We start from the raw sequence: 24235 nt of genomic DNA on the forward strand, positions 1-24235 counted from the left end.
TTCTAAAGGGATCCATGAGGCCTTTATTTACAACTGAGAGGAGGTAAACACACCTCGTGTAAAAAAAACATACATACATATTTATATATATACACACACACACACCCCCGACACCCGTGAAGTTCCTCGGAGGTAAATCCACTCCTGGAAGGACGAGCAGGTGGTGGGGGTGAGGTGGGGGTTGTTGAAGTGAGCCTGCTCTGAGTTAAGGAACCAGGCTGCTCATGAACATAAGGTACTGGCAGTGGGGAGAGGAAATTATGAAAGAAACTGGGAGCCGTCTTAGAGGTCAGAAGTCAGGAGCAGGGGGAAAGATCTGGAAACTGACCAAGGGAGGTTACATCATGTGGATGTGAGCAACGATGGCTCATCGCGCTGCACGTTCCCTTCTGAGGCGCACGGGGAGGGAACCCTCCCGCCAGCCCCCGTGGCCACTCCAAGCCCCTCAGAGGGCGGCGATGGCTTTGGCGGCCACCTGGCGGCCCAGGGGCAGGCTGAGGTCCGTGATGGCCAGAACCACCTTGGGGCTAGACATGGCCGACACCTTCACCAGTTCCGATACCTGTCAGACAGACAGGAGCTAAGCGGGGTGGTGGTGGGCGTGATGTCTGGGGGAAGAAGCCCCTCCCTACTGGCCACTGGACCCTGAGCTCTCCTGAGGCTTGCTGACCCGCTCTGAGCTAGAGGGGGCCGGCTGGGGCCCGGGGGCGGGGGTTAGGGGGTACTCACGGTGGTAAAGGGCATGAACTGCAGGATGCTGCCGCGGCTGCCCTGCTCCAGGCAGTCCACGCACTCCTCCATGAACCACTGAACAAACTGCGTGTGGGGGCCGGCGGTTCGAGAGCCCAGGATGGAGGAAATAAGCAGGAACAGGTTGGCTATGTAGAAAAGAGGTGGGAAGGAGAAGAATTCCATGAGAAGGGCTTGGGAAGAGGTCAGATTCTGGGAGAAGAAAGAAGTGCCAAGGGTGTCCCCAAAATGGGGACATCAGAAAGAAAAAGTACTTAAGAAAGCTGAGGGCGAGCCAGAGAAGGACTCGATGGGGGCCTGGGGGAGAGAGGAGAGCTGGCGGTCAGGGGAGATGGGCCAGAGGTGAGGAAGGGAAGGAAGCATAGGAGATGAGGTTCGGGAGCCGGGGTGGGAGGGCGCACCCAGGACTCGGTTCAGCGGATCTCTCATGTTGACCGTGTGGAGCTGGGAGGCCGACAGGGAGCTGCTCATGGACCGGTCGGCTGTTGGGACAAATGCGGGAGCATAGAGGAAACGGCCTCCTGTAATCAAAACCAGTGTCCCAGGGGAAGCTCTCACCCTCAGGAGTGGCGGGCCCATGTGGAGAAGGTCCTTGGGTCCAGCCACATGGGGCCCAAATACAGACACCCCCACAAGCAGATAAGAGAGAAGAACTGACGATGGTGAGCACCACTAGGTACCAACCTGCAGGCTGTACACAGGTGAAACCACTAAATCCTCACATCTCCATTTTACAAAGAAGCAGAGACTAAGATTTGCTAAACTACTAGCCAAGGGTCACTAGCCAAGCAACTAGCCAAGGGGTCTGTGGGTGGCAGACCCTTCATCTTTCCTCTGCTCAAGCACACTAGTCCCCAATCCCTCAAGGCCCCAGAAGAAGCCCCAGGCTCAGGAGAAACCTCTGGAAACAGGAAAAACTAAATGCCACAGGACACCCCTAGGGAAGCAGGTGGGGGGGCTGTCCTCCTGACAGGAAGAGAGGGGAGCAGTCCTGTCCCAGCCCAGGCCTACTCCGGGCTTCAGGGCCCATTTCAGGGGAAGAAAGGTCAGGGCTGTGAGTCAAGGGCACAGTCTGTGCCTGAGGCAGTGAACTCACTGGGGTGAGGGGTGGGGAGGGGCCAGCTGTGCACCCTGGGCTGGGCTGGGATCTGGGTAGCAGAGCTCCAACCCTGAGGGAGAGATCACAGCCACCTCCAGCGTCTCCAGGGCAGGAAACCGAGCAGCCGTAGGGGACAGAGGGGGGCAAACGCCTACCACGCCCCCTCGGGCCAGCCAGAGGGATGCTGGGGCCAGAACAGAGCGGCTCTCTGCAGGAGGGAGCTCCCAGAAAGAAAGCTGCTGCCTGGCCCTGTCCACACACTCACTGGGACTTGAAAGGATATTTGCATCTTCCTCATTGGAGCTCAGCAGGCGCATCAGCTTCGAGGGCTGCATGTCGTCCAAGGGGAAGAGGCTGATGTAATCCTGGGGGGCAGGGGAGTCACATCACCACCCCTGCACCCCCACATCTCCCAGGATGAGAGAGGGGGCTGGAACTCAGCTGGGAGTCAAGTCCCCACAGGCCACAGGCAGTAACTCCCGGGGGGCACAGTCCCTCTCCCCACCCTCCCACCACCCTAGGGAGAGACCCTCCCCACACAGTGGCCCAGGGGCAGCGGCCATGCCTTGCTGCCTGTGCCCAGGAAGGCGCCTCTTAAAGAAAGGCTCAGCGCACGTCTGCGGGCAAGGGAACGGGAAGGGGTGCCCTCCTACCTCGATGTCTTCCCGGTGTCTCTTCTTTTGGCGGGAGGACGCCTGCCCCTTGTGGGAGGAGTAGGAACTCAGGGCACACCAGACGGCCAGCCTGGCAAAGGGGTCCAGGAGAAGGGGGGAATCAAAGGGGGCTTCAGTGCCCGCAGACCAGGCCCCACCAACAGGGCTTCCCCACAGTCCAGCTTCCGGGGCAGGGCCCAGGCAGGGCGCCCGACACCGGGCTGGGGGACTGGAGGCTCCGTACGGAACCCTACTTGGCGAGAGCGGTGCCAGGGGGGTCCATGAGGCTGTGCCACTTGGAGGAGTCGGTGAGCAGGCCCGGCAGGATGTGGCCCAGCAGGACCAGGGCCGCCTGCTGCATGTCCAGACAGAAGATGGAGTAGAGCAGCTCCACCGCACGCAGCGTGTACTCCTTCCGCGTCTCCTTCAGCAGCTCCTGGGGGGCAGAGGAGGGGGACCCAGGAGCTGGGGACCCTCAACACGGGGCAGTGACACCCCACCGCTCCCCTCAGAACCCAGGAGCGCCCCAGGCGAGGACCGGCCTCTGGAGCCCAAGGAGCCTTCTCGAGCTGGGATTCGCCAGGCTGGGGAGCCAGACAAGCAGACCCAGCTCAGCCCCATCAGGCCTGTCTCTGGCAGTCTGAGGATGCCTGCGCCCAGAGCCCACCCCCAGCACTCCCGTACCTTAATCAGGTTGTTGCAGAACCAGTAGACACCGCCCATGTGCAGCAGGGTGTCAAAGATGTGGATGGAGCGGCTGTCCACCCATCCCTTCTCCAGCACCTTAGCAAATATGTCCGTCAGCACCTCCTTGATGGGCCGCTTGGGGGGCAGCAGGTTCCAGTAGGGCATGGTGTCCATGCCCGTGGAGGGGAACTTAATCTGCGTGGCAGTCTGCTGCAGCACGTCCGCACACATGTGCTCCAGGATGGAGCTCATGATCACCACCCTGGGGGGGAGGGAGGGAGGGCCAGCAGGTTCAACAGCCGGGGTGGGAGTTGGGGCGGAAACATCCAGGCCCCACTCCTCCCAGGATTAGGCTTACAGAACCAGGAACCAGGCAATCAGCCCCATTCTGTGCAGAGGGAGGGAGGGGACAAGAGGAAGTTGCAAATCCCGAGCAGAGGTGACCCCACCAGCTCTGTGCCAGCACGGAGCCTGTGGAGGGTCGGTAGGGCACTTGCTTCTTAGGTCATTTCAGCTATATAGTCATACTTTTTCTCTCTCTCTGTCTCTCCCTCCAACTTCCCCTACCCTCCAGGCCCAGGCCTGCCAATCCTCTGGCGTCAATATTGATAAATACAATCACTTCCCTCTAGGCTGAGTGCTTGGGGGGTTCCCCACCCGGCCTTGGCTTCCTCCCAAAGTAAACTGTTACTTCCAGGACAGGAACCCAAGGGCTGCCCCAAAAGACTCTTCCCGGCCCTTGGTAGCTGGGCAAATATAAGTACATCCAGGAATTTCCTCATGACAGGAGTCTCTGATGGTGAATGCAGGCCTGAGAGCTAACTGTTCAGGGAACACTGTGGGGCGGGAAAGTCACCATGACTCTCATAGCCGCTTTTCCCACCTGCAGGATGGAGCCACAGATTTCCCAGACAGCAGTCAGGGTGCTCAGAATGGATTATATCAGAGAAAACACTCCCTGATTAGTGGAAGGAGGCGAGGAACAGAGTAGGTGCCAGGGGAAAAGATCCTTCCGATCTCATGTCAGTTCAGAGTTTATATTTTTTCGCTTAAAAGACATTCTGATGGCTACCTTGTGGGTCATCACTCATAACTTAAGGTTTGATGCATGCCCACATTCATAGCAGCACTAGTCACAACAGCCAAGAAGTGGAAGAAATCCATGTGTCCATCAGCTGAGGAACAGATAAGCAAAATGTAACATATACATACAATGGAATATCATCCAGCCTTAAAAAAGCAAGAAAGTCCTGACACATGGATGATGTCGTTGAATTCTGAGGAACATACACAAAGTGAGATAAGCCCGCCACCAAAAGATAAACATGATATGATTTCACTTATATGGGGGATCTAAAGTAGTCAAATTCACAGAAACAGAAGCTAGGATGGTGGTTGCCAGGTGCTTGGGGAAGGGCAGGAAGGGATGTTGTTTAATGGTTCCAGGGGCTGGAGGAAGGACAGGAAGGGTTGTTGTTGGTCCAGGTTCAGAGTTACAAGATGAAAACATTCTAGAGATGCTCCACAACAATGTGAATATACTTATTAACACACTACTGAACTGTACCTCTGGACCTGGTGGTACAGTGGAGAATCCACCTGCTGGTACAGGGAACACAGGTTCAATCATTGGGCTGGGAAGATTCCACATGTCTCAGAGCAACAAAGCCTGTGCGCCACAACTACTGAAGCCTACAGACTCTAGGGCCTGAGAGTCACAACTGCTGAGCCCAAGCACCCTATATAGCCCACACTCCGCAACGAGAGGCCACCACGATGAGAAGCCCATGTACTGCAATGAAGAGCAGTCCCAGCTCAGCACAACTAGAGAAAGCCCGTGTGCAACGACGAAGGCTCAGCACAGTCAGAAAAAAAAAATACTGAACTGTTATCTTAAAAATGGTTGAGGTGGTAAATTTTGGATTATGCATTTTTTTTACCACAATGTTTTGTTTTCTTTTTTGAGTTTTGAGTTAAGTTTTATTTGGGGCAAAATGAGGACTGCTGCCTGGGAGGCAGTATCTCAGATAGCTCTGAGACTGCTCCCTACCACAATGTTTTAAAAAACCTTATTGGATGGGTAAACAAACCCACACCCCGCTGAACTCAACATAGCTGAAGTTGCTAGGGAGGTCTTCCAAGTCTCTGAAAAGTCCAGGGAAGAAGAAATCACAGAAGATGGGGTGGGGGCAGGGTAGGGAAGGGGTGGACAGGCCCACAGCCTGTAAACACTACAGAGGGGCTCCACAGTTCCGAGAGAGGGACAGAGCTAAGATAAGCACTGTTCCCACCAGTGAGTCCCCCAGGACTCGAGCTCTCTGAGGGCAGGAATCCTGGTCGCTTGGGGTCTGGAGATCGGCACACACACACCGCATGCTGGATTGTAAACACGCCCGGCACAAAGACACACACAAGCACTACTGAGTCAGTGAGTGAAGATGTGATTGAGAATATGCGTGAGCAGGCGAGCGGCATGTCTGGGGAGGTATGAGGAGAGGGGGAGCTTCCCTGGTGGTGCAGTGGTTAAGAATCCACCTGCCCGTGCAGGGGACACGGGTTTGATCCCTAGTGTGGGAAGGGTCCACATGTCGTGAGCAACTAAGCCCGTGTGTGTCACAACAAGAGAAGCTACCGCCATGAGAGGCCCACACACCACAACGAGAGTGGCGCCCGCTCGCCGCCACTGGAGAAAGCCCGTGCACAGCAATGAAGACCCAAGGTGTTCAGTGCAGCCTAAGTAAATAAACAGAGGATCTTCAAAAAGAGGGCGAGAGAAGAGGAGGAAGAGTGGTTACTGGAGGGGCTGGCTTCTCACGCAGACCTGCAGAGCTGGAGAAGGCAGGGGACGGGCCGCTGACCTCTCATTGTAGAACTGCAGGGTGTTCTCGCTGTACAGTGGCCCTGCCAGCTGGCGGATCATCTGCAGCGACTTCTCACGCTCGTCCAGTCCCAGCATCCGCACGTGGGCCACGAGCCAAGCCACGGCGCACACTGCCAGACTGCATACCTTCCCCTTGATATTATCCGTGATTTTCTGGGGGAGGGAGAAAGAGTGACTGGGGCCTCCCGCCCCCTCCCTGGCCATCACTTGCCCCGGCCTCCGTGAACAACTTAGCAACGCAGTGGGGTCCGGGGCCACGTCCACGCCTCTTTTCACCACAAGTTTGATTTCCCTAAAGTCACCTGGTGAGGGGAGGTAGCTAAGACTATGACTATAGGGGAGACCAATACCCACACAAGGGCTCCTGGAGGAAGGGTCTTTTTGTTTTTATGAAATGTAGCAAACTACTAAAGACTGTCTGTGCCTTAGGGAGAGGGAAGGCTGCTGAAAAGGGGGGCTACCTGGATGGACTCAAAGGCTAGCACCCCATTCTCCCAGGCGTTGAGGATTTCCAGGATGGCCGCCGAAATGTTGAGACAGGCTTCGTGCCACTTCATCTGCCTACACGGGGGTGGGACAGGAGGAAACACCACGGGGGTGGGGGACGTGGTGGGGCTGAGGGAGGGGGTCCAAGCCTGCCCCCCCTCACCCCGGGAGCGGGCGCCCAGCCACTGACACCAGCTTTATCTCCGAGGAGTTGTTGAGCAGAGCAACCAGGGACTCCACCTTGGTGGAGTCGGGCCGGAAGCAAGGGTGATCTGGGTTCAGGATTTTGCCCTCCTCGGGCATGCACGTCTGCATCCAGGTCTCAAAGAAGAACACCTCTCCGCCTGCGCTGGACTCAGACAGGATCACCTGAGAGAGGAGGGGGCGGGGGGCGCAGCAGCCTGTACCCGGGGCCCTGCCCGCTCGGGCCTGAAGAGCGGGGGACTGACTGGTCTGAGGGAGGAAGACGGGGCTCTGCCGCCACCTGGTGGCGTGTGCGGCACTGAAGGACTCGGGACACGACCAGGGGGCATCTGCCGACTGCGCGCTGGCACCTGATTTTTTGCAGCCAGGAGCACCAACTGGCCTGGGACGCAGATGTGGGGCAAGGGTGAGGCGGGAAATGTTATCGGTTGTTTCTGTCTCCTTTGTATCCACTTGGTGCCCCAATGCTGACCGCTCCCCCTCACTCACCTCTGAGCCATAGGTCTGGGCCACGTGGCACAGCATGAGGAAGGAGATGTCAAAGAGCAAGGCTCGAACCGAGGCCGCCTTGGCTGTGAAGGATGAGAAGGCTGACCCCGCAGCCTCAGGCAGGGGCCCGAAGGCCTTGGCTGGGTTGCCAGGGGCTCAGGAACTACCTCAAGGAAGGTCAGGGAACGAGTGGCTCCTTCAAAGCTCTAAGGCTCAGAATCCTTTTCTTGAGTTTCAATTGGAACATCATCCCTTCCTTGGAACCAAAGACTCCTAAACCCTCCTTCCCCCGCAACACCTGACCAACTCATCATGCTGATGGAGAGAGACAGACGGTGGTCTGGGAAGAATGCTCTTCCCAGCATGACCCTCTTTTGAGGCTCCCCAAAAGCTCCAGTCAGTCATCCCCAGGGGAGCACACAGCCTCCCCAGGATAAGCAAGGGCATCCTCTTCCTCCCCTGTTCTCTCCCCCACACCCCTCCTTCAGCGCCCCCGGGTCTGCAGTGTGCAGAGCTGACTTACTGCTCTCTTCGCTGCGGTGTGTCGTGAATTCATTCAAACTGTGGAAAAAATGGAGACAGGTGGCATCAACCAGGGTCAGGGCTGAGCAGCGGCTGGGGTCGGGGGCTCTGCCCACTCAGAGGCGATCACTGGAGTCTGAATTGTGGGTTCAACTTAAACGGAACATCACTGCTACAGAAACAAGAACTCTTTCTATTTTTAAAAGATTCCAAGCCCTAGAGAACTGCTCGCTGAATGGAGCCATGTTCTATACATCAAATTCCAGGTCAATCCAAAAGGTCAGCAGAATGTGAGAGCCTCTTATTAATAAGTGGGTATGAAAGCAATCTCTCCCCATCCACTGTTCAACACCTCGACGCCTCACCAAACACCTCCTCCGCACCAGCCTTGGCTGAAAAGCAAAACACTCTTCACTTTAGAAACCCAGCCCTTGCCCAGTCTCCAGCCAGGATGCTCTGCCCTGGCATCTCTAGGGAGACAGAGCCTCCAGTGCCTTGCCCTTCTTCTGCCCTCTCCTCCTTTGGACATGCCTCCCAGACCCTGGTCAGGGGCTCGACCTTCCTTACTTGATGAATTTCCGGGCGAAAGACTTCAGCTTCCCAGTGGCAGCAGCAGCAGCCAGCAGCAAGTCCAGGCTCTTCCCGGACAGCATGTGGCCCAGGACGCCCAGCAGCCCCTCCGGGGATTTGGAGTGGTCTGCATCCATCGTCTGGGGACAAGACAGGACACCAGTCCTGGAGAACACTGAACTTCCCAGATACAGCCTAGCTACAGTTTCTCTCTCTGCCTGTCTCCATTCTATGGGAGACCACGACCTGCAATTTACCCTACAACTGACTCCAAGCTGGAAATCTGTTCCCTGAATCCTCTGCTCTCGGATCCACCCTTCTCAACTAGACTGGGGTGAGGGCAGTGGGGTCAGTGGGAGCCAGACTGGGGTCTCTCTGCTGGGAGACTCGGCACTGTTTCCACATAAGCAAGCAAAGCACCCACCACAGCACCAGGCTGACTGGCAATGTTCAACACACACTCATTTCCAGGGCACTTCCCTCACATTCCCCCTTTCTCGGCTTCCAAAGAAAATAGGAGAGGGAGAGGTCTGGAGCCTGTCTACCCATCTGGCAGTAGAGGGAACCTGGAAGGAGGGAAGGGCTGACCCTGGGGGTCAGAGATGGGCGAGCTCACTTTCAGGATGTTGGTGACTGTAGGCTCCGCGCGGAGGATCAGTCCAGGGTTGGGCTGGATGTTGGCATTTTCATCTGACTTCAGCTGAGGGGCATGCTCCCGATCTGCTTTGCTGTAGTCAGGACCAGTTGGTCCAGAGAAGGTAAGAGGAACAGAGATGAATTCCTGACACATACCCTAGTCCAGTCCAGAAGCAAAGGAAGGTGAGAGTTAAAACCCTAACAGTGCAAAACCCTGGTCTGCAGAAATCAGTGTCTCTTGTTCCTGGCAACCCTAGGCATGGTTCCTGTCACCCACACTCAAACTCTAGACAAGAGAGAAAAGGCATCCAGCGGCCCAGGCTGGAACCGAGGCAGGTGGTCAAGGGGCCCATGGGCCAGCCCGGGGAGTGCCCACTTACCGCTTGGCCATTAGGTTGTTCATACTGGCCTCAGACAGAAGCCCCTGCTTGCTACATTCTTGCAGTAGGAAATTTGTACAGTCACAGCTGTGAGGGAAAAAGATGATGGGGGATGGGATACAACATCCCTGGGGCCTGTTGCAGGGATTATTGGGTGGTGGGGGTGGGAAATGAGGCCCTGCCTGACATCCTCCTTTGTTTAGGAGGAAGAACACTGTGAGCGCCTGAGGGAAGGCAGAGGGGCTCGGGCATTCGGCAACCATGGAGTGGCTGCCTCCTGCCCCTGCCAAGGGGAACGGACAAGCAGACGGTCCCCTGGTACTGACGGGCACAGAGGGCAGGGGGAGAGCCAGAACTCCTTCCAGTCAAGCCAGGTGAGCAGGGGGCCTCGTACTTGCAGCGCTGGTCAGCTTTGTCCAGCAACGGTGTGAGCTTCAGCAGGAACTCGAAAGCTGTATTGACATCCTCAGTAAAGTCCTGCCAGAGTAAAGTAAAGCCAGAAACTGCCATCTGGCGTCCAGGTCCTCCGCTCCGCCCACGGCCTGCACTGTAGGCTCACAAGGACACACTGCTGGGTACAGCAGCCAACAAGTCGGCTGTACCCACCGCTGGCCTCCAGCGACCCAACGGGAATAGTATGGGGCATCACTGTCCTGCACCCTGGCCCTGGGACTCTGGCCCTGGGCATCTCGGGCACCCTCATCTCCAGAGCAGCCTGGCTGCCTTCTGTGCGTGGATGCACAGAAGCTCAGGGATGGCCCCGCCTCCAGCCCAGCCCCTCACAAGAATGCACTGCTGCCCAGCTCGGGCCACGTGACCCTTCCCTGGCCCTTTTCTCCAGAGCAAAACCAAGGATTCACCTGTCCCCATGCCCACTCCCCATTTCTTTTTTCTTTTTTTTTTCTTATTTGACTGCGCCGGGTCTTAGACGCAGCACATGGGATCTTTAGTTATGCATGCACACTCTTAGTTACAGAATCTAGTTCCCTGACCGGGGACTGAACCCAGGCCCCCTGCATTGTAAGTGTGGAATCTTAGCTGCTGGACAACCAGGAAAGTCCCGCCATCTAATTTCTTTCACTCACCTTGTCCCCATGGGAGTATTTCTTCAACTTCACCAAAACCTGTGGAATCTGAAGGGCGAGGTGGGAGAAAAACAGGAAGCTCAATCTCCTCTCTCTCACCCAGAACGAAAGGCACACTCCCTCAGTCCCCCTGCTCTGGGTGGAGTCAGGGCCGTTCCTGCCCTGGGAGTGACAGCATTCTAAGAGCCAGATGAGACACGCCGGCGCTCAGCCTCAGAGCCCAGGAGCCTCGCTCCCATGGCTCAGTGAGGAAGTGCCCTTTGTGAAAGTGGGCTCCCAGAGCTGCCCCGCGCCAACATGGCTGAGGACTGCTCTCATGGCAGCTGTGTGCCAAGACACGGAAAAGGCCTGCCAAGCGGACCGAAGAGCCTTGGGGCTTTTGGATAATGGGGGGGGACCGGGCAAGCTAGGCATGAAGCTGGAGGGGAGAAACCTGGGGCAAAGGTCCAGGGGGTTCCCGCCCCTCCTGAGAACCGTCCCAACAGTGGCTCCCATAGCCCAGGTACCTTGAGGAAGGTGAAAGCTGTCCACTTGAGCTCCCCTGTGCCCTCAGGAGACTCGATGAGCCCCACAAAGCAGGCTTTCCAGATCTCCAGAACAAAGAGCGGGGTGGGGATATGCTGTGGGAAGACCCGAGGGTGAGCAAGAAGAGGGTGCCCATCCCACCCCGTCTCCTGACCCTTGGGGATCCGGCAGGTCAGAGCCAGGCAGCAGAGACACCTCCTTGACTTCTAAGCAAGAACCAGGGATGGTAGGTGAGATGGCAGAGCCACTCCACCTGACAGAACCACCAGGCCTGGGATCCATCACCCACCGCAAAGCAGGAGAAACCCTGTATCTCCCAGTGAAGACCAGAAGAATCCTCCCTCCTGCTCCGCGTGGCCGGCCTGCTGTGGGGACAGAGAACCACCCTGGCCTCCCACCTGCATGCGTTTCACCATCATCAGCTGCTCCACCAGGGGCTGCGTCTCGCCGGTCAGGTTCATGGTGCCCTCGAGCAGGACCACTGCGTGGACTGTAGGGAAGCCAGTCTTGTGCAGCTGCTCAGAGTGCATGGACAGCATGGTGGGGATGCTGAGGGGACAGATACAGGGGACAGGTGCAGGGAGCAAGGCAGAGTTGGCGAGGCGGTGAGAACAGAGGGGTGGGGGCCAGGGGCCACGTCTGCCCTCCCACCCCCGCGGCCTTCCCTCCCTCCCTTCCCCAGGGTCACCCCTAGCGCCGGTACCTCCTAATGAGCGTGCCACACTGCTCAGCCTGGCTCCGGAGCTGGGGGTTGCTGAGATTGGCCAGGATCTCTCCAAGCTTCAAGAGACAATGCTCGATGGCCGTCCAGGAGGCTGGCAGAGAGAAGGAAATGCGGAGGAGGATGGGAACCCGAGGACAGGGAGAGACTGGTCCCAAACCCCAGGGCCCACAGAACCACATGGGGAGGCTTCCCCTAAGGATGGCATGGAGGCTGGGGACCTGAGGGCAGCATGCACTGTTTCCAGAAGGGCGGGTGAGCACTAATGATGAAACCACCAGAAACGATTCCCAGAGGCCCGACTTTGAGGGGTCCCTTGCAGCTGACTTCAGAGACGAGGCACAACAGAACACAGGCAGTGACAGAGAGAAGTCCAGTGGCCGTAACAAGAAGGTGGCCCCGAGTCATTTCAAGAGTGGGCCAGCCTTGCAAGTGGCTACTGCTCTCCACCCCAGTCAGGCTGGATTCCTAAACAGCCTCTGTGTTCAGCCGCTCCCTATCTGGGCCTTTGCTCTCGCTGGGCCCCTCCACTCACCTCTGCCTCTCATACTCTCACTGTCCTTTAAGTCACTGTTCAAGCCCCAGCTCTTTTAACAATTTACCCAACTGGTCCAACCCACTGATATCCTACTCCTAAATGCCTGAACTCATGATCTACACTGTATAGTTTAGCACTTAATTGTAAGTCATTTATCCTAATTAACACTTTCAGAGGGTCAAATGAAGAATAATGGCACCAACTAGCCCATTAACCTCCATGTAGCATGGGGGGGGGGGGGGGAGAAGAAAAAGATAAGACCTGAGAGCCAATAAAATTAAGTCAAAAATTCATTCATTTTTCAGCCAATAAACATTCATCAAGTGCTCACGATAGATAAGAAACCGTCCACAGAGCCCATTTTTTCATAGTGATCATCTTTCTGGACTTCTCACAGGCAATAAACCGTATTTTCAGAAGTGATAAATACACGAATCCTAGAACCAGTTCTTCAACCAGGTCCTAAAGATCTATCTGGGTGTAACCCATTCCAGCACTCTCATTACAAAGAACAAGAGTTCCTTCCGTGATCCCAAGCCTCATCAGCAAGACTGTGGTCTCTGGGCCCCATGTCCAGCAATACCTGTCTTCCCTCCCACCAGGTGATCTGTCTGATCCCCAGGCTCTGGAGGGTTCCAGGATTTAACATCTGCACTTGAGTTGAGAGGCAAATGGCACAACAGGCCCGACAGCAGACCGGTACCACATTTAAAGGGATCTTTTAGGCAACACTCGAACACAAACATCATTTGCTTTCAGAGGATGAGTAACATGAAGACAAACACAAGGATGGATGGTGTGCTTGTCTGCTCATTTTTTCCACGTATACTAGATACTAGCCTTGCTCCCCACTAGCAGGTATGCTCGTTGAGGGCAGGGACCCTGCCACATGCTCCTTTGGTAGCCCCCCGCCCCCCACCCCCAGCACCTGGCACAGTGCTGGGCATACAATAATGCTCAGTAAATACCTGTTGGTTGATTGGCTCGGGTGCCACCCTGCCCAAGTCCCTGGGATGTATGCAATGCTTATGGGGAGAAAAAAAAGGAAGTGGGATGATTTCAGATCCTCCTGGAAAAAAGTGGGATGGCATCCTGCCTCTCCCCTCTCAGTTAAAGACCCGGCGGCTATGGGAGTGGTGGCGGGTGGGGCTCAAGGAACCAGGGGACATACAGGCCTCCTCCAGTTTGGCGATATGGAGCAGGGCCCGGTTCTTGGTGCTGCTGAGAGTCTTCTCCAGGCGTTGCAGGCACATAGCAAGCTGCTTCTCTCCGGCTGCTGGGGTGCCAGCCTCCAGCCCCTCCCGGAGCCGCTCTGCAGAGGCTGCAGTACAGCGCAGCAGCCAGTGGAGGGCGCTGAGCAGGGCCCGGCACAGCCCGATGCACTCCTCCGCTTTGCCATGACAGCTACCAGGAAAGGATGCAAAATCTGTCTCCGCTCCAAAGGCTGAAATACGACCCACACCCATGTTCCCCAGAGTGCCTGGCCCTCCCTTACTAGGGAAGAGACTTGGGAAGCTAGCAAAGTCCTGGGGAAGACTGCCCTGTCGACTTCCACTGGGTAAGATTTCAAATGAGCTACTCCAAATAGAGCAGAGGCATTTTAGCCCTAAGAGAGTAAGTAGAAAAGATGGGGATGGGTGGGTGCGAAGAGCAAGTGGGGGAGAAGTGTGGGAACCCACAGAGATGGTTTGAGCCTGCATGCCAGGAGCTTCTCCTTTACACTCAGATGATGCTGGAAGGTTGCAAGCCCCTCGCTCCTGCCATTACCTCAGTCGGTCACAAAACATGTCCATGATATCCAGCAAAGCCTGAACACACAGGTCCCGGGAAAAGTCATCAAACTGTGGAGAGAACAGAGGCGATGCGATGGAGTATCCCGGTCACCCCACATCTCTGTCTCCCACATGAGGCAGCTGGCACCTTCAGGAGCCCTGCTCATCTTTCCTCCAACCATAAGATCCACACTCGGCATCCTTTCAGTGTTGGAAATTGGCTCCTAATTGCCAGCCCCCACTCTCTAATGGAAGGCGGCCATGCCAGCCAGAGGTACGCTGTGCTCACGGCCCAGCCCCAGAGGTCACATGATCAGAGCAGTCAAGGAGGTGGGGCCCCATATGTCACCGTATCTCTGTCCCCCGCCCCCCAACCCAGGCTGTGAGTGGCTGTGGTCGTACCTTGCTGATAGCTGTGAGAACGGAGGAGTAGGACACCATCTGGAGGGAAAGAAGAAAGATAAAGTTCAGACAACGGGTATGTGCAATCGAGAGGAACAAACATTGACACTTAAAGTTGCTGCAGCTATCTGGAAATCTCAACCCCTTCAAGAGGCCTTCCAAAAGCCCCAAAGACAGGCAGTAACACCAGGCATTGTGCCCATCCCTGCTTCTGTCAAACTCACTGTGACGGACAGCACCAGCATAAATGCACCAAGAAGATCATTTGGGGGATTCAAAGGGGTCATGTTTCATGCCCTCCTGCCACTCACTGTTCACCACACAGCACAAGGTTTGATTGCTGGTGGGCAGAAGAATGGAAACACGTGAGGTCATGATACTGCTACTACTCCTACCAAGAGTGATTTTATTTGGACAAAAACTGGAGACATACAAACTGTTCCCACAGTGAACAGGTAGCATTTACACTTTGAAATCGGTAGTGGATTTCATTACACACACGCATTCTCTAGGACGCCTCTGGGACACCACCCAAAGCTGAAATCCTCCCTTGAGTGCTCTAAGCAATCCCTTTAGACCCATCATGACACCGTGGACACCTGCTACCCCACCAAACTAGAAGCTCCTTGAAGACCGTCTACGTGTCTTCATTCTACAATGTCTGCAGAACGAATACATAAAAACACACCCTCAGAGCAATATTTCCCAAAGTAGCTTCCAAAGCTGCACTGTCCAACAGGGAAGCCACCAGCCAGCCACACATGGCTGTTTAAGTTTAAATTAGTTAAGTAACATTACAGATTCAGGTCCTTAGTCATACTAGCCTCATTTCAGGTGCTCATCAGCCACATGGGGCTAGTGGCTACTGTACTGGACAGTGCAGATATAGAACATTTTTTTTAGTATTTTTATTTATTTATTTGGCTGCACTCGGTAGAATATTTTTATCATTGTAGAAAGCTCTATTGGGAGATGTTGCTCCAAAGGGTCCTTAAGATGTTAAGGAAATTTTATACATGCACACACATACACAGAGCTTCTGCATGAAACGAATCTGAGAAACTCTGAAATAAACATACACAAAGAGCTATCTTTAAAGTAAAGGATTCTTTCAGTAAAGAGCTTTCTTTGCTGTAGTACTCCTCTTACCCATTAATGTAACTTGTACACAGTGAAAATCTCTAAGATCACTGGAGGTGATACAAGCAATATTTTTCCAACTTACTGACCAAAGAATCTCATTTAACATAACTGCAAGGCATATTTTGCTAAATGCCACCTGAACAGTGAGCTCCCTGAGAATAGAAACAGTGTTAAATTTATGTTTCCCCAGAACTTAGCCCTAGGACTATGACATAGTAGGTCCTCAGGAAGTTTTTATTGCTTTTGATTGACGAATTCTAGTAACTAGCATTCTAAAAAAAACTTTTACCTTAACACAATTTTCTATTAGTAAAACCTACTTATCACCATTATAATATCAGAGATGTAGTTCAAAAGAAATAATCTGGCCTGAATGAAACCAAACTTTACCAGGAGCTTTTAAGTTGTCATATTTTTTAAAAAAAATTATAAAAAAAATAATAATAATAATTACAGCATGCTGATCAAATATGAATAAGACTACAGAAAATAGTTCCAACTCTACACTCAAAATCAGTGGCAAAATATATCAAAATAAAAAGCAGAATACAATGATAGAAACTGTCAGGCTAATCACCTGCCTCATAGAGGAAGAAAAATTTCCAAAGATTTAAAAGAAAGCTAAGTCACCCTCAGTGACTCAGTATGGTGAATTTTACATGCTTGGCAATGCCTTCCATGTATAATTTCTCCATCACGTGAACAGACTGCTCTCCGTTCAGACATTTTTTAACCAGTATTCTTGGATAAAGAGGAGCACAACACACAGAGGACTTAAATACACAAATTAGTGTTTAGTGCCACTCTCAGCGGGTCCTGCTGTGAAGCCATAGTTGGTGTCTGACAGTGGCCAGAAAGTTGGGAGCCTGCCTGGGCAGGATGACTGTAACGTTCCAGGCGAGTGTTTGTTTATTTATAACTGATGTCCCCATAGCAAGAGCTTGGCAGTGAACTGAACCTTGCTGGATACCGACCTGAAGGGGGAGCTGGACATTCCCACTGGAAACTGACCCCAAACTACAAGAGGAAACCCCCAAATCTGTACGTTTAAGGGATGCCATCAGTTACTGTGAATTTATAATCTCCAAATTGAGAATTCTGTTCGGTAAATTTCTGCTAACAGTATCAAGAGAGCCTTGCTACTTCAGAGACCTAAAAATACTTCCCACATGGTGAACTGTTTTTCACAGCAGGACTTATAACCTATCCCAGTCCTAATATATCTATCAACACAGAAGCTCTAACCTACCACCAGCCCCCAAGACTGGAGCCCATCTACAAGGCCCAGAGCACACCTGGCCAGCCCAAAGGGACCCTGCAGCTGCTCTCTAATCCCCTCTCTCTTCACATTCTATGCCCTCAACTGCTCCTAAGTAGCACTGGACCAAAGAGCCTCTTGACTCTGAGGGGAGAATAAATTACTAATTTTGCACTGCACTTTTTAAGTCAGGGAGGTCTTTCAAATATATTTATTTCTCACTCACTGGTACTTCAGCCTCCACCCTCTCTTGCCTTTCCCATCAGTTTACATATCTCAAGATTCTTCTATTTTTACAAGAACCTCCCACAGACCCTACACTTCCAATTAACCACCACACTCTCTTCAATCATAAGGGTTCTCGACCCTCTACCTCCCCAGCTTCCATTCTCAATGTGACCCACTCCAATCACTTCTGTCCTTATCACCACTGCGTGAATCTCTCATTAAGCTCATCAACAAACTTGTTGTCAAATCCCATAGATACTTCTCAGTTCTGATCTCACTGACCTCTCAGCAGCATCTCACACTGGGGAACACCTCCTCATCCTTCAATCCTCTCCTCCCTGGGCTTTTCTTTTTTTCTTTCTTTTTTTATATTTTCTTGGCCACACTGCACAGCATGTGGGATCTCAGTTCCCCAACTAGGGATCGAACCTGCACCCCCTGGAACGGAAGCTCGGAGTCTTAACCACTGGACCGCTAGGGAAGTCCCCCTGGGCTTTTCTTAATATCACACCTTCTTGCTTTCCTTCGTTCCTCACTGGTCCCTTCTTTGAACATTCCTATGAGGAGTTATTTTCTTATGTATGTTCCTGAAATGTGACTGGTTCCTCAGAAATATGGCTTGGGTCACTTCTTTGTTCCCTCTGCATGCTCTCTCTGGGTAAATCTCATCCATGCCCAAAGCTTCAATTATCACCTGCAGCTGACAACTCCTAAACTGCCACTCCAGCATCAACCTCTCCTTCCGCGTCTCCAACACTGATGTTCAACTGTGTACTGAATGTCTACTCCTGGACAACCCACACAGGCACCTTCCGTGAAATGAGGTCAGAATCAAATAAGGCATCTCCAACCTTACCTGCAACCAAACCCTGAAAATGGTCCTGCTCTTCTCCCACTGTCTCCCTGAGATCCCATCAGCCATCTGATATCCGCATCAGAAACTGAGACACTAGCCTTGACTTCTTCCTCTCCTGCACACCCTTCATCCAATTAATCACCAAACCCTCTCAGTACCACTTTCTAAATTGTTCCTAAATTTATCTTTTTTTTTCTGCTGCCACTTCTCAAGTTTAAGCCAGTATCATCTTTTACCTAAATCACTGCAACAGCAGAAATCAGGGGCTGGAAAATGACAGCTTGCAAGCTAAATCTGGTTCATCACCTTTTTTTGGTAAATAAAGTTATGTCAGGGCACAGCCTCATCCATGTATTTATATGTCACCAGTATGTGCTTCTGAGCAATAATGATAGAACAGTGGTAACAGAGACCATACGGCCAGCTAAGCTGAAAGTATTTACTATCTGGTCCTTTACAGAAGAAGAAAAAAAAAAGCCACACTAAACTGTCTCTCTGCCTTCTGTCTTACCTCCCTCCAGCTCATTCTTCAAACTACAACCGGAGTGATCTCTCCAAAATTAACCTACAAATTCCCCAAATCCACAAAGTCGAGGAAACTCCAATCAAAATGCAATAGGCTTTTTTAAGAATTTAACTTGATTTTAAAATCTGACTGGAAAAGAAAAATGCCTGAAAACAGCCAAGAAATTTTTGAAAAATAAAACAACTAAGGGAATACTTGCCTAACAAGAATCAAAAATGCTTCAAAGGTATAGTAATTAAAATAGTAAAGCAATAGTCCAAGAAAAGACAAATATGTTAATGAAATACACTAGAATGTCAAGAGATAGACTCATCTATCAGAGAATTTAAGATATAAAAAAGAATGGCTTATTCAATTAAAGTTAAGCTAATTGTCTATCTATTCAGAAAAATAAATTTGGATCTCTTCCTCATATCAGAATAAATTCTAAATGGGTTAAACAAAGTGAAGTGTTGGCAGAAATGAAAGATTATATTTTGATCCTTGGAGTAGGGAAGCCCTTATGAAAGACAGAAGTCATATAGAGGAAAAAAGGCAATTAAATCTGAAAACAAACACATTTTTAAAATTCTAGGGAACACCCTGGTGGTCCAGTGGTTAGGACTCTCTACTTTCACTGCCAAGGGCCTGGGTTTAACTCCTGTTTGGGGAAATAAGATCCTGTAAGCCACGTGGCACTGCACTCCTCACAAAAAATATAAATAAAATTCTGCATGCTGAGAAAAGAAAACAAGTTTAAAAACTGATAGAAAGAAAATTTAAAACATAAATAACAGACAACAATTACAAGATACAAAATATTAAAAGACACAAAAATCAGTAAGAATTCTTAGGGTGATAAAAATGGTCTGAGTTTACTGTGGTAATGGTTGCACAATTCTAAATATACTAAGAATCAGTGAACTGGACACTTTAAATGTACAAAATGTATGGTATGTGATTTATGGGCTTCCCAGGTTTCTCAGTGGTAAAGAATGTGCCTGCCAAGCAGGAGATGCAGGTTCGAACCCTGGGTCAGGAAGGTTCCCTGGAGAAGGAAATGGCAACCCACTCTAGTATTCTTGCCCGTGAAATCCCATGGACCGAGGAGCCTGGTGGGCTACAGTCCATGGGGTTGTAAAGAGTCAAATATGACTAAAGCGACTTACCACTTATGTACATACACAAAATTCTTACTTAAAAAATAAAGAAAACAAACTAATGATAGAAAAATGGGCAAACAAAATTCGTTAAGTAATTCACAGAATGTATACAAAGAGCCAATAAGCATATGAAAAAATATACTCATCATCACAATCGTGGATATACATCTTATAATATGTTGTAATTTTTTGTCTCTCTGGAAATGTTAAAAAGATGTTAAAAGATTCAATGCTGGAAAAGGTGTGGAGAAATACTCTCAAGCACTAGGGAGCAGGTGTAAACTGACAGAATCATCTTTTGAGGGCAATTTGCAGGATCTATTATAATTTAACACATGTGCACTCTTCAAACCAGCAACTCCATCTCTGTGTATCTATTCTAGGGAAACAGTGCCAGATATGCAGAGAGGTTAAGTATAAGAACATTCAAGGAAACACTGATTATAATGGTAAAAAATTCAAAACAACCTAAATTAAGTATATATGGAACAGTATGCAGCAGTTAAAAAGAACAAGGTAGGGACTTCCCTAGTAGTCCAGTGGTCGAGTCTGCCTTCCAATGGAGGAGACACAGGTTTGATCCCTGGCTGGAGAACTGAGATCCCACAAGCCAAGGGGAGCCCATGAACCACAACTAGAGAGCCTGCAACTACTGAGTCACAGTACTTGAGAGCCTGTGCTCTGCAATTAGAGAAGCCTGAGAGCCAAAACTAGAGAAAGTCAGTGCGCCACAACGAAGACCCAGCGCAGCCAAAAAAAAACAACGAAGTAGATGAATATGTGCTAACATGGAAATGAGACTTGATGCCAAGAGGAAAAAGGAAGCATAAGAACTACGTGCCAACTGAGGAATACTACTCAGCAAATTTAAAAAAGGATGAACTACTGACATATACAACAACATAAAGCTCAACATTTATGTTAAAAGAAGACAGAGCATTAAGAGTTAATACTAAATACGAGTTCATTTCTATGAAATCCAAATTTAGGCAATATTAATCTATGGGTATAGAAAAAGATGCTGAAGCTGAAACTCCAATACTTTGGCCACCAGATGTGAAGAACTGACTTCTCTGAAAAGATCCTGATGCTGGGAAAGATCGAAGGTGAGAGAAGACAGGGACGACAGAGGATGAGACGGCTGAATGGCATCACCAACTCAGTGGACCTGAGTTTGAGTAAACGTGGGGAGTTGGTGATGGACAGGGAGGCCTGGCGTGCTGCAGTCCATGGGGTCGCAAAGAGTCAGACACGACTGAGCGACTGAACTGAACTGAATAGAAAACATTTAGTGGTTACAGGAAGATGGACTAGAAAGGGCACAAGGAAACTTTCTGGGAGAATGGAAATGGGTCTATCTTATTTTGGATGTTAGTGACATAGGTAGACACAGTTACTAAAACTCAAGGTTAATTGAAAGGGAAGAATATTTTAATAAGCCTTTCAGAAATGAAAGGCTTATTAAAATATTCTTCCTTTTTCAAGCTAAATATCTGATGTGCAAGGCCAGATTTTCTTCATCTGAAACAGCCTATTGCAACAACTGAATGCAGAAGCAGCTATGAGAATTCAGCTGCAATCTATTAAGCCAGAATTAAAGAGATCTGCAAACATGTAAAACAATGCTACTTTCCTCACTCATTTTTGTTTTGGAAAATATGGTTACTTTTTCATTAAAACGTTACATATATTAATATACAATGGGTTTACTTTTTGTTACTTTTAAATACTAAGTATTTTTTCAATTTTTTGTTTTAATTTCTAAAGTGTTAAATATGAATAGATATAATACATATAAACAAAAGCTCTGCAGGAGTCTCAATTTTTAAGAGTATAAAATGTCCTAAGGCCAAAATTGCTACTCTAGCCATTGTTACTGTTTAGTTGCTAAGTGGTGTTCCAACTCTTTTGGGACCCCATAGACTGTAGCCCGCCAGGCTTCTCTGTCCATGGGATTTCCCAGGCAACAATGTTGGAGTGGGCTGCCATTTCCTTCTCCAGAGGATCTTCATGACCCAGGGATTGAACCGGTGTCTCTTGCTTTGGCAGGCAGATTATTTACACTGAGCCACCAGGGAAGCCCTACCCTACTCTAGCCATATCACGTCATTTTCAGTTCCTAAATATCATGTGATGTTTGTCTCCCAACTGTTGCCTATTCTTTTCTCTCTGCTTTGTACACTCTCATCAATCTCTTTGGCTAATTCCCACTCAACACTCAAGTCTTGGTTTAAACATCACTTCCTCCCTGGTTGCTCAAGCTGGTATTAGGTATCCCTCCCATGCACTCCCATAGTACTCTGTCCTATATCATAATCCCATCCTGTGATTGACTGCTTATTCACATGCCTATATTACTCACTAAATACCTGTGTGCTGGGATTAGACCTTGTTCACAGCTAAATCCCCAGGGCATATGTGAATATTTATTGATAGAGTAAATTAATGTAATATTCATCATAACCAATGGAGTATTATTATTTTCACAAGAAAACTGAGGCTCAGAGAAATGATGTGTTCAAACAAATTCACCTAGAAAATCTGAGCTGACAACTGTATTCCAAGCCTTTCACCTTCAAACCCTGTCTGGAATAGGCAGAAGAGTTTACCTGGGAACTAATGGCATACTTCAGGTAAGACAGGATGAGAGGATTGGGGGAAGGTCCAATCATGGCCTGCTCCAATAGTGCTTCTGCAAGGAGAATGACAAAGGAAGACTCAGTGTTACAACATTTCTGGGTTTAGCCCTCCCATCCTTCCTTCCTACTTCACTTAAGACCTGCTAGGTTGAGAATGTCCCAGGTGGCTCCTTTGGGAAAGAATTTCTTCATGTTGACTGCCCACTGGTAGTCACTCCATCGCTCCTTCCAAGCTTGCAAAATGGCTTGCTTCAGGTTCACCACCTTCATGATTTCACTCTGAGGAGACCGGGCCGGTAGCGGTCAGCCTTGAGGTTGGAGAAATCAAGCTAGAGAAAGGGAAAGGGATTCTGAGGAAAAGAACCGGGCGGGGGGATGGGGGGATGGGGGGTGGAGCACAGACTTAAATGGAATGGAGTCGATATAGGAAGATTAAAGGGAAATAGAATTAGAAAGGAAAAAAAGGGGAAAGGGGCAAAACAGGGATCCTATTAGGCTATTCCCTCCTGAACCATTCTTTAAACAAGAGCAGTAAGAAGAGGGTACCAAAGGGGCTTACTACAAAGAATAAATGGGCAGTAAGGGGTTAAGCCAGCTCCGGTTGCCTAAATATGCCCTTAGCTCTGGCTGCGTCCCTCAGCCACTACTAGCCCAAATCCAGATTTCTCCCCCCACCCCATTTCCTCCACCCTCCCCAACCCTGAAACTATAATTCCCTATTTCCTTTCCATCCATCACCTCCCCAAATTTAAGCCTACCGGACAATCTAGTTCTAGATCCTAGGTGTCGCCATTTTGGCACTTATAAAAGAGCTAGCTCTCTATTGGCTGACAGTAACAAACATGAACCAATAGGAAGGCAGCGAGACACCGCTCGTACCACGATGTCTTCTGGGAATTGCAGTCCCTTGGACTCAGCTAGCGCGGAAGCTGCGAGAAGCTAGTCAGCCCGCATTGTTTCTCTCCTTGAGGGAAAGACGAGTAGGAGCTGAGGATCTCGGAAACTCAGGAGGCTTAGGGGGAAAGGCTCTCAAAAGGCCTACTGCAATCAAGTTTCTTCTAGTAACGTCATTGTCGACCGAGCACTTAAATCAAATCCTGACACCCTTTCATTGCCCGCTAGTTAGTAGGCACAATAGGGGTGTGGCATATATTCATCCATAGGTTTTCTCTTTCCTGGCTTTTTTTCCCCTCCGAAACCCCCGGATTTACCAGAATTCTTCTCCTTTCCACAACTATATTCCAAAGCGACACTGAGTCTCTGTCATTTGAACACACCTCATCCACCCCTTCACCCTGAAATCTGACAGTTCTCTCAGAATCTCCTGGCACAGCCAACTGCTTGACTAAGGGAGAAGTAAGGAGGAAACTGAGATTTAGGAAATCTAAGATAAGGAAAGTCTAAAAAAAAAAAAAAAAAGATAAGTCTAAGAACCTGTCACAATCAAGAGGGCCTAAGGAGACATGATGACTAAATGTAACTTGCTATCCTGGATGTGATCCTGAAACAGAAGAACCTTAGATGAAAACTGAACAATCTGAATAAAGCCCGGACTTCAGTTAATAATAATGTATCAATGTCAGTTAATAATAATGTATCAATGTCAGTCATTAATTGTAACACCTACCATACTAAGTAAGAGGTTAAAGGGGTAGGGATTGAAAGTGGGGTATATAGGAATCCTCTCTCTCTTCAATATTTTTCCTATAAATCTAAAACTAAAATTCCTTTTTAAAAAATGTTTATTAAAAGCAGTATGATTAGACTTCCCTGGTGGTCCAGTGGTTAAGAATCTGCCTACCGATGCAGAGGACACGGTTCTAGCCCTGATCCGGGAAGATTCCACCTACCGAGGAGCAACTAAGCCTGTGGGTCACAAATGCTGAGCCCAGGCTCTGGAGACCAAGAGCCACAACCACTGAAGCCCACAGGCCCTAGAGCCCATGCTCTGCAACAAGAAAAGCCACCAAAGTGAGAAGCCCACAGACCACAAGTAGAGAGTAGCCCCCTGCTCATCTGAACTAGAGAACGCCTACGCTCAGA

General features: G+C 50.3%; 1 protein-coding gene and 1 non-coding gene across 6 annotated transcripts; both read right to left on the reverse strand.

Annotated features, from left to right (window-relative positions):
• On the reverse strand, positions 1 to 23027 carry MED24 (mediator complex subunit 24). Of its 5 annotated transcripts, none has more exons than XM_020890078.2 (27): positions 22951 to 23027; positions 22333 to 22521; positions 22163 to 22245; positions 14401 to 14439; positions 13994 to 14067; positions 13398 to 13630; positions 13195 to 13251; positions 11671 to 11782; positions 11366 to 11516; positions 10949 to 11062; positions 10443 to 10490; positions 9752 to 9834; positions 9358 to 9444; positions 8958 to 9069; positions 8339 to 8481; positions 7773 to 7810; positions 7250 to 7332; positions 6747 to 6925; positions 6532 to 6631; positions 6048 to 6223; positions 3187 to 3451; positions 2757 to 2938; positions 2503 to 2593; positions 2115 to 2214; positions 1152 to 1232; positions 730 to 878; positions 1 to 562 (listed from the first exon to the last, which is right to left on the reverse strand). In XM_020890078.2, the coding sequence occupies exons 2-27, from the start codon at positions 22460 to 22462 to the stop codon at positions 446 to 448; spliced, it is 3027 nt and encodes a 1008-aa protein (XP_020745737.1). In that variant the 5' UTR covers positions 22463 to 22521; positions 22951 to 23027; the 3' UTR covers positions 1 to 445. The 5 variants fall into 5 exon arrangements, with proteins under 5 accessions (XP_020745737.1, XP_020745730.1, XP_020745733.1 ...); XM_020890071.2 differs by having other exon boundaries at positions 1152 to 1271; XM_020890074.2 differs by lacking the exon at positions 22951 to 23027 and adding an exon at positions 22752 to 22854 and having other exon boundaries at positions 1152 to 1271.
• On the reverse strand, positions 7412 to 7515 carry LOC139039325 (small nucleolar RNA SNORD124). Its single transcript, XR_011492640.1, has one exon. It is a non-coding gene; the product is annotated as a small nucleolar RNA SNORD124 (small nucleolar RNA).
• Positions 23028 to 24235: the final 1208 nt, after the last annotated feature.

The sequence above is a fragment of the Odocoileus virginianus genome, chromosome 17 (genome assembly GCF_023699985.2).
Source record: "Odocoileus virginianus isolate 20LAN1187 ecotype Illinois chromosome 17, Ovbor_1.2, whole genome shotgun sequence".
NCBI lineage: Eukaryota > Metazoa > Chordata > Mammalia > Artiodactyla > Cervidae > Odocoileus > Odocoileus virginianus.

Bases quoted from the DNA above. Each gene is read 5' to 3' on its own strand.
- MED24 (XM_020890071.2), bottom strand. From the start codon at position 22,462: ATGAAGGTGGTGAACCTGAAGCAAGCCATTTTGCAAGCTTGGAAGGAG. The intron at 6,224-6,531 runs GTAGCCCCCCTT...TCCCTCCCCCAG, and splicing joins TAGCCTTTGAGTCCATCCAG to AAAATCACGGATAATATCAA. The intron at 2,215-2,502 runs GTAGGAGGGCAC...CCTGCCCCCCAG, and splicing joins GACACCGGGAAGACATCGAG to GATTACATCAGCCTCTTCCC.